The following is a 12,545-nucleotide window of genomic DNA, read 5'->3' as shown; positions in this document are numbered from 1 at the left end:
GCTCCCTTTCTTCCTGCTCAATTAGGGTTCACGCAGAATGTCTGTGGTCTTGACAATCCGTGAAGAGTCCAGATTCTGAGTCTTAGGGCTATCAAAATCATCTCATTCTTCTGCATGGTAGATGTTGTCTTAGGGAGGTAGTAGCATTTGTTTTTTGGGTTGGGGTTGGGGTATGTGTGATTGGTTTTCTCTATGAAGTAGGAGTTTGCAGTGTGACAAGTTGAAGAACAATGGATTTTGCTGTGGCCAGTTGGTACATGTGCCTGAAATGAAAAAGTTGTTGGACTGGTCTTCCTTTCCTGCAAAATGGTCTGTTCAGTCTGGTACTTATATTTTGGACTATCTGGTGGTATTCTGACGATATCTGGCAACTCCTGTCTTAGGTTTAGTTGTTACCTTCAACCTTTTATATCTCCTTTGTTATCTTTTTTTCCTTTTGATTTTCTGATAGATGCTGTCAAAGCGTAAACTAATGACAGTTGTTACAGTGAATAATATGTTGTGCAATTGCATTATTATTGACATTAGGGGTTGATTTTTGTCGTGAGGTGGACAGGGTCACCGCGAAGCTATTCCTTGTCTGGTGGGTAAATCTGCCACATGGAAGTTTGTTTGGTGCTCAAATTTTGTGGGCATTTTGTTCACCTCATCTTCTATTCATTTGTCAGTTTTTCCAATCATACTTCAAAATGTGTCGGTATAAGCGTGTGAGAATTGGTTGACAAGTCGAGTTGTAGTGAATGAGTTGGACGCAAGTAAAATGCTGGGAGAAGAGAAGAGTCATATACATGGGTTCATAGGTGCCAGGTGGGCTATAATTTTTCATGTTTCCAGTCTGGAGACATCCCCCATGAATTCAACTATACGAGATTGCTCGAGTTAGTGAACGTTTCTTTCTGCGTTTTTACATGTTTAGTTTGGCATGTTACTTAAGTCATTAAGTTTCTGTAGTTACCTTTTCAACCTTTTTGTTTATCTACTCTGATGTGCTGTCCTTTGGTTCAGAATAGCAAACCTAGCCAGGCTTTTGTCATATAGCAATAAGGTTTGACTAAACTGTCCTTTTAGTTTGTAGCTTATGTAATGTACATGTGGACCTCGACTTTATATTGGAAGATGATAGTAATCCTTTCTGTTCAGTGAATTTATGGACATCTAGAAATAGAGATAATGGTACAAAAGGGCTCCTTAAGATAGAGGAAAAAGCTGCAGGAATAAAAACCATAATCTATCTTCTTCTTTTATCTTTCTTCTGTCTCAGCAAATAGTTAATTGCTTTTGTCATAGTATCTCTCTTTTACTGTTTTGGCTACTGTAACTAAAAGGTTCATCCTTGAACAATGAACGTCTGACCTTGAAATAGGTTTTAAATAGTATTTGGACAAGATTTTTCTCCTCCTAGTGAATGTTAATTAGATAAAATACCTTTCAACCTTCTTAAAGTCAGTTATACTTTTACCCCCTTTAATCTTTTCTTTTTCTTTTTCCCTTTTACTTCCTTCGGAGAGATTTCAGGGAATTAAGAGTAAAATTGCCTTCCAACCTTCAAAATACCTGTAGGTTAAATAGATAATCAGTGTAGTTTTTGAATGATGCCATTAAATTTACAAGTTTCCACAAATTTATCCATTTCATAAATTTGAAATCAAGTTGTCATATGATTGTTGGTGAATGAAAGAATTTTCTTTGTTGTGTGCTACTCTGCTAGCATCCTAACTCTTCTGTTTTTGATATATGAAAAGGCTTTTTTTTTCTTTTTCTTTTTTTGTATAGATAAAAGGATTTATTGGTTGTTGCTATTGTTTTTTGCTTTCGAAATGCGTTGTGCAGTTAGAAGTACCAGAAATTAATTTGATCTGTAGAAATTTACTTACATATTCCTTCTTTCTTCTCCTCTAATCTCCTCTTGCATCTATTGCTGCTTGAAGTGTTTCTTTGTTTGTTCTATTAAAACTCTAAAACTGAAGCCTATTATCCCATCTCATCTCAAACGCTAGATTTATCCTTTAAAACTACGTCTCTGAATTTTGTAAGTTACTATTATTTGTAAAGGTTTGATCTCTCTTTCTATAAAGCATCCTAACCAATTACTCCGAAACTTCAACTGCAGCCTATCCATATCTAAAGTAGCTCTCTTGGCTATAGTTGTGATAAAAAGTAGCTCTCTACTTTTTCACAGGCCCACACTTTGTTTCTGAACAATTTTGCAAAATGGGTACATATCCTGTATTCAAGTACTTCGTACTGTGAAATTATGTCCTGAGAATTTGTAGTCTTTATGGTGTAAAATGTTTGCATTCCCATTGGACAGGAGAAAAATTCAGTAAGATAATATTTCAAACTATTTAAACAGTGCCTTTTCATTTAATTTCTTAATGTGTTCAGCTATAGTTTGGTACATGTTCACCTGATTGATTACTCTTCTTGCCAACAAAGATGTTAAGGGATTTTCCTTTTCTATATTCACAAACAAGTGAATAGATGGGATTGATAAATTACTTGCCAAAAGAAAAATTATTGTGGGAGAAACCCAATGGTATGTACTTGTGAAGAGATTGGCAGAAGGGGCAGTAATGCCCATTGAAGTTCTAGTTATTATTATAAAAATAACACTATTAAGGAAAAGAGAGGGAGAATGACCCAGGTTGTAGAAATAATAGGATGTGATTGTTACGTTTAACTGGCATGTATTGGGCTCTAGGGTTAGTTGCTACAATTTTTTATTTTTATTTTTTTAAATTACGTATAAAGGAACAGGAAGACAATATATGAAGTTGAAGCCTAAGCCTGAACCACTATGGGCTTAGCACCACATGCATGACATTTGGGCCCAAGTGCCACATCCAATTGCAAAATTCTTCAACCTGGCTCTCCCTAACCAAAAAGATCTGATGGGTGCCAACCATTGCCTCCACTAATAAGGAGTTCAATAAGGAGTGGAACAGAAATTCTAAATTGGTTGTGGGATCCAATTATGAACAACGGTTAGTTCATGGTTGGTATACTGGTCACCTGGCCAAATTGTACTTCTTGCTTCTTATAGTCAAGGAAGCATCATTGGCAACAAAATGTTGTCATTGTTGTTTACTTGTTAGTATTGCTATAGTTCTACTTATTGTTATCCTTATTATTGCCAAATGTCTTAACATGCTGAGTACACGTGAATCCAATATAAGACACTGGTAGCGAATTTTTTTACTCATTTTTATATTTTTAGTTTATTTTGTTAGAGCTGGTGTTCACATGCAAGTTTATAGAGATCTTTTTTTTTTTTTTCATCCTATTCTATGAGAGAGGGCTTTAACGCTCCACACTCTACCAAGTCTTTGGGCACTTGTTCACCCTCAAGTCTCAATTAATTTTTCTTTTTCTTTACTTCCATGTAGCTCTTGTTAGTGTTCTCATGCTCGTGTAATTGACTGAAACTTGCAGCATAAAATGTGGAACTGAAAATTGCTATTCAATTTTTGTTCCCATGAGATTTAGTCCGAATTCTACGTAAAATATCTGTTACTAATGTTATTGCGCTCGTTATTTTGTAATACCAAATCTTCGTTGGAACTGACATCTATGTCTAAGGTTTGTTTCTCATTAGCTTTTTGAATCCAAATATGTGGTTGAATTATTAAGTCATTATCTGAAATATAGCTAATGCTGTTTGAATGTTCCAAACTTGTAAACCTTGTCAGTGATCATAAATTATTCTGTGGAAGTACTATTCCTAGTTAAAAGTGGTTTGCACATTTCTATAGCTGATGAATTCTTTTTTCAAATGGAATTTTTCAAATTTTTGTTTTTTGGATTGACTTTGGTAGTTAGATCTTTGCAAATCATATATTGGACTTCTAAAAATATTCTGATGTTTCATAGGATCTGGCTCCAGCTACTTGTATGGATTCTTTGATCAAGCATGGAGGGCATGTATGTCCCAAGATGAAGCGGAGGTATGCAATCTCTTGCGTTTGCGAATGAAATTTTTTTTTTTTTTTTTGTTTGCTTTATCTTTGATTTGGTTGTTTGTCGATTTTAGCTATTTGAATGTGCTAGTGTTGGTAGATGCATCTGGAACAAGTCTCTTGTTTTTTCTGATGCTTCGATGCAAATCAGTAACCTAGAAGTTAGTTGCATGGTTGGAGAATCTGGAAATTGGGATTGATTCACTTGGGTGAATTTACATATTCTTTAAAAGGGTGGAGGTTGGGCACACCGCTAGCTCAGGAAAGCTAGCGGCTCCAATCAATGGCAATGTGGGATACACATGGACATGGGCGTCTTTTCCATGGGATGGGGAGAGAGAGAGTGACACAGTCAGGGCAGCCCAGCGGCATGCCTAGACTTTTCCCTTTTTTAAAATATGGGAAAATTCTGTTAACGTAGAAGTTAATTGGGTGCATCTTATGCCCCTTGGATTAGTTAGATTGTAAGTTTGGGGTCCCATCTCAATCATATGGTCCATCAGGCACCATATATTTTCAGCTGTTAAACCAAAGATGCAAAAGAAGATTTTTTAACCCTTTCTTAAAGCTCTATATTGCTTTGTGGGGGAACACCGTCAGTCTGAAGCTTATAAGATAAATATGATGACAAGAACAAATGTCCAGTAAATTTGAGTTCAAAATAATTTGCCACGTGGTTTGATAGGGTTAGTGGGCTAGGCCCACATGCGGTTGATATAGTCACTGCTTTCTTGGAGAACTACTGGATTATTAGCTCAGCAGTGTGACTTAGAGAGCTCTAGTGTTTTGGTTGTTTGTCGAAGAGCTTCCTTTCCCCCAAAATTTCAGGTTAAACCGATAGCTCACCAAGGAGATCAGGCAATTTATGTTGGGACAGTTAGGTCTCCCAGAAACAAGGAACACAATAATAAATCCCATGATAATAAGAAGAAATATGGAAGAAGAATAATGAAGGAGTGAGAGAGAACATAAGAAGAAATGAAGAGAATGAGGAACGTGGGGATCTGGGATCGAACAGAGAAGAACTATTCAATCATATAGCTGCGGCAAGACTCAAATAAATTCCATCCATTCCAATTCTGTATGTTGTTTACAAACATGTATTTAAAGACTTGTAACAAAAGCTAATCCCACCCAGTGAATGAAGAGTAGAGTCTGAATCCAACTCCACAGCTTTATCTTGTACTATTTTATCAACGTTAAAAAAAAGAAAAAACAATTGCAAAAATAACCCATAAAAGAAAATAACCTAAATATTTCTATTTGTTACTGCATCACCAAAGCCAAGAATCCTTAGAGACTCTTGCAAAATTGGGTAGGAACCAAGAACAGGAATGTCTAGTCAACGCAGTAACTTAGTAAGGAGGGCAGATTGCTTCCTCCAAGAAAATGTAAACTACCCTTTACGACACTGATTTAGCTCTTTTAATATAACGATATTGCAAAGACCAATAGAAGGCCTTGAAACCATCTACATCTCCAACATTGAATCTTCTTTAATGATTGTATTCATCCATTGCGCAACTTCCAGTTCTTAATGATTTCTTTCAGCTCCGCAGTGACCCACCCAACAAAACCCCAAAAAGTCAACATGATCTGCCCATTGTGATTGAATACACCTCCAATACCAGCTGGCCAATGATGCCAATAGAACTACCGTCAAGATTGAGCTCAATAATATCAGGTGGTAGAATCATTCACATGTGATGGATTGAATTGGTATCACACTAACAAATGCTAATCTCAATGTTTGAAAGTAATCAATGTATGACACAGAATGCTTCCATGGTACTGGCCCATCTAGCTGTCCTCAACATAAGCAGCTTGATCACTTCCCTAGATGATCACTGCCATTTATAAATGACTATTGCTTAATTAACCAGATGCAAAAACTCTGTTCTATTTATTTTTGGTACTACAACTGTCAATTTGCTAAATTATGGTGGGTGTTATTTGCTTGCTGGAAATTATCCAAGTGTATTCTTTAGCTTTTAGTACTCTTTTAATCTTGGAGATGGCAACTTTAACTTCCTGCAGGAATTAGTGGTGAAGGCAGTCTCTCTTGCTATTGCTAGAGATGGTGCTAGTGGAGGTGTTGTTCGCACTGTCACTGTGAGTTTCTTCTCTCTGTTGAATTCTCTTTAAAAACATCTCAAGCTATATAAAAAAAAAAAAAAAAAAAAGGGAAGAGGTTCTCTGTCTGGGAGCACAGCCTACACCAACACTCCCTGTGTCTGCCTCTCTCATCCTCAATTCCCGACCACACCCCCGTACACCCCCCCAAAAAAAAAGAAAAAAAGAAAAAAAAAAAAGACGGTTTAAAACCCAAATCTATATTTTCAAGGATAAGTGTATATTACCAATTTGAAATGATGAGCTACTGTTTGGACTGTCAATCCGGTGCCATTCTAAAATTGATATAGTTCTGTTCATCCTGTGAGATTGTGGGGATCTCACCTATGCTATAAAATTGTACATCATTAGTTAATAATATAGGATCTTCTTTTGCAGAATGCATTTAGTTGACATTAACTAATGATGCACAATTTTATAGCATAGGGTCCAGAATGCATACCAAACACAGCCTAAATTTCGGGAGAGTATTCTCTGTGGGGGGAGAGCAGCCTACACTAGCGCCTCCCAGTCTGTCTCTCTCTTTTGTCTGTATAAGTCATTTCACATGGGGGAAGGAGAGAGACTGCAGACTCTGGTGGAGGCTGCACTCCTCCACCGAGAACATTCTCTCTTAAACTTCATTCAGATGGAGTCATCACTTGTATATGCTTTGGTTTTGTCAATTATTGTTTTTCCAATCTTTGGCATATGACTTGCAGATGAACTCAGAAGGGGTTTCAAGGAAGTTCCACCCAGGAGACACCCTTCCTACATGGCATGAAGAGTTGGAGCCCCAGAATTCATTGCTTGACACACTGATGCCAGAGGACTCACAATAAGACCATTGTTTCATAAGCCAAGAAACGCTAGCAACAATCAACATTTATTTTATTTTTAGTGGGATTGGATTGTTCACCATGTTTGAACCTTTTTTTTTTTCGGGTTTTAACTCATTTCTGTTGATGAAGGCTGTTTGGTGCTTCGTAGACCATGCTTCCTTTCCTCTTTTAACTTGGGACTTCTCCTTTTGCTTCTTCTTCTTCCATGTTTAACAGCCTATGTCCCAATCCAGGAGGGTACCCAAACCCTTGTGGTTTGGCCTGGATTCCCGGGAACCTATATGAAGTTGAGAGGGGTAAATCCAAGAGAGGATAATAGAATGTGGTGTCTCACCATACTTGGATACAAGCAATGTACTTTGCCATGCCTTCCATAACTGCGATCCCCAATAACCATAACATGGCAGGTTGGAGGGGTTGATATTTTGTGAACAAGTGGACCCCAATTCCCCTGTACATCTTTCATGTTTCAGGCTAATTTATGGTTAAAATGGCAAAATAGAGCATTGAAATATCTGGGGCTACCAGGATCGGTATGAGAGTGAATGAAGGGGTACATAATTTTCCAATTAAAAAAGCACATGCCTATAAAGCTAAGGGTTGGTCTTACATATAGATCAAGAGAGATATTGTTGAGCACATTGACGTGTAAGGCTTTAGATGGACTTACATAGAATAAGCTCAGTATTGAAAGCAAAGAAATAGCAAGAATACAAAATCCATTCAAATTCAAATATTCTTTTTTTTGGTGGAAAGATTCAAATTCAAATATTCAATCAAACATGACATAGGCATTTTTCACAATAGTTGTAGATACCAAGATCACACCTAGCAGCCATTATTATCAAATGTTTGAAAGGCTGCCAAGGTATAGGATAACATTTGTGATGACCTACAACTGCTACATAATCTATTAACTCTTTTTGCCCAGCTTTTTCATGAGCATTAAACGGTCAGGACAACACAATAACTACAAATGTGACAAATCATAATCACCTCAGCTCTGTATCGATTAATTCATGCTTCAAGAAAAATTTTCTTATTTAAATGTAGTCTCTTGACAACATCATTCATGTGCATACATTCTCTTGGTGATTCCATGGAGCATTTGATTGACGTTATGCAATTATGCAGTTTATCTTTCCTATGAGTAGGATCTTTAGTTTTGATGATAGCATGCTCTTCAATTTCTTCTTTATGTTCTTCTTCGGGTGGGAGTGTTGAATCTAAAACTTGCATCAAGTGTCCAGGTAAAGCTGCTTTTGCAAAATTATGGATATTTAAGTCATCAGTAAACATTTGATTTGTTGGCCTATTCCCTATGAACATCTCAAATAAAAGGATCCCATAGCTAACATGTCCCCTTGTATAGTTGCTGTTCCACCCATGCCATATTTTGAAATTTAGAAACCTCACATTATTATATAACAATAAAAGATTTGCAAAATTTTCATATTTTACAAAAAAAAAAAAATACAATATGAAATATGAAAATTGAAAAATAATTATTCAAAAGTAGCCAATTACATGGTCATTTCTCCAATATGGGAACCATAATTTTTTGATTATGTTAAAAAGAATCTAATATAAATTATGTCAACTTAGATTCTAGAATCCAACGCATTCGTACTTTCGTAGTGTAACAAATTCCTAATATGGATGAAACCATGAGCCACTCTAATTTGGATAGAAATATGAGTTGACATACTCAATCAACTATTAAGAATAAGATTGAATATCCAATTATAATTGAATTGAAGTATTAAATTAATGAAAGGGTCATAGATTTGGATCATTTTTCTGAATCATCATTTGGGTCATGTTTAACAACCTGCAACAGATTCTGATTAGAATAGACAACAACTTAGTAAAGGGCATTTGGATATACAAATCAAAATTTAAATATTGGTAACCCAAAATAGAATTGTATAATTTATTTATTACCTGGAGCAGCATAGCCAATGGATCCTTTTATCCCAATGGTACTAGTTTGAGCTTGGGATGAATTTTCGTCATGTTCTAAATGTAGCCTCACCAAAATCACCAACATGTGCAATCATATCATTATCAAGTAGAATATAGCTTGGCTTCAAGTCAGAATGAACAACTGCCCAATAACAGTGGTAATGAAGGTAATCCAATGCAGAAGCCACATCAATTGCGATGTTTAATCATTGAAGAAGGCTTAAATTCCTTGAATGATTATGCGCTTCCATTTGCAGATGTAACCAATAGTCTAGACTCCCATTGGGCATGGACTCATAAACAAGGACTTTTAAATCTTTGCTTTTGAATCAAGACATGAAGCCCCTTCAAAAGAGTCAAAGATTGAGGAATGGATCCTTCAAAGAAATTACCCCTCATATAAAGATGTTCCAAATTATTACAATCACCAATGGAGGAGGGGATTTTCCCAGACAATCTGTTTTCGGAGATATCTATTGTAGCAACACTCTTCAAGTTACCAAATTCTATTGGTAAGGAACCGACCAGAGAATTGTTAGATAAGTCGAGAGATATTGATAAGTAGGAAATATGAAAGAGTTGTTTAGGTATTGGGCTTTGATGGTTACTGTGACTAAGGTTTATGATCTGTAACTGTTGACAATTTCCAAGGTTGGAAGGAATGCTTGCATTCAAGTTATTGGATTCTAAATGGAACTCATACAAAAGAGTGAGATTTCCTAGAGAGGAATGTATCTCTCCTAAAAATCTATTTGCACGCATGTCTAATCTTTGAAGCTTTGGAAGTTTCCCTAGACTTGATGCAATATTACCTTCTAGAAAATTCTAAGCCATGGCCAAAAAGGTTAAATTGACGAGATTCTCAATCTCAATAGGAATGGGTTAAGATATTTGATTCCATCCTAAAAGTAGCTATGAGAGTTGTGTTGAGAAATTGGCTTTAAAGTTCAGAATGTAGGTCCAAAGAATCTAGATGTGTACAATTGACCAAAGAATTCACAAAACCTAAACCATTACCTTCCCCTTCTCCAAATTGATTTCCACTAATAATGAATATTTCAACACTTTGAAAACCACCTAAGCTGCTAGGGAGTGGACCAATAAAACTTATAAAATCAAGATCAAGTGTTATGGGTGTAGAAATATTGGAGATGGAAGCTGGAATGGTCCCTGAGAAAAATTTGCCTCCAATTTCTAAATCTTGGAGATTTGGAAGAGTGAAGCCTATGTCTTGTGGAAGGCTCCCATGCAATTGGTTCTCTTCAACAGAAATAGTAATAAGAAATGAGAGATTATATAGTGAGATAGGGAACATACCAGATAGCTTGTTTAGACTAAGTGATAGTAAGATTAAGTTTCTCAGCTGGCCTAAGGATTCTGGTATATCTCTTGTTAAGCCATACTCACTCAAAGAAATAATTTTGAAGGAGGAAATGTTCCCAATAGAAGCTGGTATTTCTCCTGTTAAGCCATTAACCTTGATAGAAATTCTCCCCTGCTTTGAGGAAGATGTAAAAAGTTCAACCAGAATCTTCCCAACCAGATTGTTATAGGCAAAGTGAATTTCTCTTAAATGAGTGCAATTTCCCAAGCCAGTAGGAATTTCTCCTTAGAGACTATTGTTTAGAAAAAAAATGTACTGTAGTCGATTCAGCTTACCGATTTCATGGGGGATTTTGCCATGGAAGTTACCGTTGGCAAAATTAAGATAATGCAGAAAAGTGAGATTACCTATGGAAGGAAATATGTTACCTCCCAACCCCATTCGTTATAAATCCAAGCTGATAAATCACTCCTGAATTTTATTGATATTACAATATTAAGTAGTAAATATGGCAAACATATATGCAGATGTGGTGTATCCATCACCAAATGTCCAAACATAAACACACACTATTAGGGCTTCTCAAGGTTCCCTTCCCTTCCCTTTATTTCTTGACATGGTTTTATTTAGAACAACTATTTGCTAACTTAGCTCTAATCGTGTCTTAAATAAGTACTAAAGAGCAGCAGGGAATATCATATGGCTCCAAATAATTTGCGCTTAGTCTCACGCCGTTTCTTCTCAGCAGATAATTCTTCTGCAAACCTGCAAAAACAACCAACCACATAAGTCGAGCATCAATTTCATCAAAATGAGAGAGAGAGAGAGAGAGAGAGAGAGAGAGGCTTACCTAAGGAGAGACTGCCGAGTTGTGACACCATTACTAACTGGTAGAAACCTACCAGTACTTGGGTCGTACCTAGTAAGAGTTTGGTTCAAGAGTTTTTCTCCTATTTCCACAAGATTCTGAAGGTTTTCAGTGCTTGGATCCTCCATGTTATTTTCAGTGCTGTTTAAGGTGTCAATCTGGTTTCATTGCTAGTCAGTAACTTGTAATCTTCAATTAAACATTGTGCAAAAGGCATTATCTTTAAGTAATTATAGGCCTATAGCATTACATAGATGACAATATGTACCAGTTAGGCCTCTTCACTTAATAGCTTAAGTTTTTGGTTGAGAGAGAGAAAGAGAGAGTCAAATTTCATTTTCAAAAGACCGATCTGATAAGAGGAGGTGTTTGATGTAACTAGAAAGGGGAAGACAGAATCGGACGAAAATGAAAAGAACCCAATTGAGAACCCACTTGGATACCATGTAAATTTCTGTATCAAAAGACTAATCTGATAAGACGAAGTGTTCCTAAATATGAGGAGACGGAATCCCACTCAGAATCAATATGGGACTTAAGTTTTTGGTTACATAATTCACCAAAAACTATAATCAATAACCAATGTAAAAAATGGATAGTGAGAGGGCGTATATTATATATATATATATATATATATATAAAAGTACGTACCTGTATCCGTATATAGTTGTTTGGGTAAATATCAGTTCGGAGAAGCATGCCAGCATATACTTCAGCCATGCGTTCTCCGGCAGTCGAGAGTATTGGATCATATAATAGATATTTTAAAGCAACTTTGCCCCAACAGTGACTATCAGCTTCATATCCTTGGAACTCTTCTGTTCCTGTGCCAAGAGAGAGAACCCGAAACTTTGTATAATCCACGTTCCCATTCATCTCCTTTACCGTTTCAGTTAGAGCAACCAATGTCTGTGGAGAGAGAGAGAAAGAGAGATTAACAGAGAGAGAGAGAGAAAAGAGATTAGTGATATGGGGAAGGTGGGAGTGGGACATACAGGATTTCCAGCTACCAGACCACCATCATAGAGGTTAAATTTAGTGGTGACTCCTTCCGATGTGGTAATCTGGAAGCTATATGGTGGGAAAAGAGTTGGAGCGGCAGCAGTGCCAATGACCACATCTGATAGCAACGCCATCATAGATTCATCACGTTTTGCCTGCACAGTGATATATATATATATATATATATATATAGAAGAAATCAAACAAATTAATACATCTTTTAAAATATTTTCTGTTGAGTAAATTGGCCCAATCAAAAGGTATTCCATAAAAGAAAATATTTTTATTTTTTATACGTAGTCTTTACCTGGGAAGAAGTAAAGATGGTTGGTTTGAGAAGTTTCATATCGAAGGTTGGGATAACCACATTGGTTACTGTCTCATCCAATCGAATTCCTCCTATCATTTCTCTCACTACTTTGTAGTAGTTTGTACCATTGTATTTTGGTTGTAGAAGTTCCCTCAAGGCTTCCACG

At 36.4% G+C, this 12,545-nt stretch overlaps 1 protein-coding gene and 1 long non-coding RNA gene across 2 annotated transcripts; one reads left to right on the top strand and one right to left on the bottom strand.

The window, feature by feature from the left end:
• Positions 1–3,884: 3,884 nt before the first annotated feature.
• On the top strand, positions 3,885–7,082 carry LOC122080276. The gene is made up of 3 exons (XR_006140658.1): positions 3,885–3,944; positions 5,994–6,068; positions 6,791–7,082. It is a non-coding gene; the product is annotated as an uncharacterized LOC122080276 (long non-coding RNA).
• A 3,564-nt stretch (positions 7,083–10,646) lies between these two features.
• On the bottom strand, positions 10,647–12,545 carry LOC122080267 (patatin-like protein 2). The gene is made up of 5 exons (XM_042647214.1): positions 12,377–12,545; positions 12,063–12,224; positions 11,719–11,976; positions 11,050–11,225; positions 10,647–10,964 (listed from the first exon to the last, which is right to left on the bottom strand). Exons 1-5 carry the CDS (start codon positions 12,473–12,475, stop codon positions 10,895–10,897), a joined length of 765 nt encoding a protein of 254 aa, XP_042503148.1. The 5' UTR covers positions 12,476–12,545; the 3' UTR covers positions 10,647–10,894.

This window comes from Macadamia integrifolia, chromosome 5 (assembly GCF_013358625.1).
Source record: "Macadamia integrifolia cultivar HAES 741 chromosome 5, SCU_Mint_v3, whole genome shotgun sequence".
Classification (NCBI taxonomy): Eukaryota; Viridiplantae; Streptophyta; class Magnoliopsida; order Proteales; family Proteaceae; genus Macadamia; species Macadamia integrifolia.
This window is presented reverse-complemented; position numbering and strand designations above follow the sequence as displayed.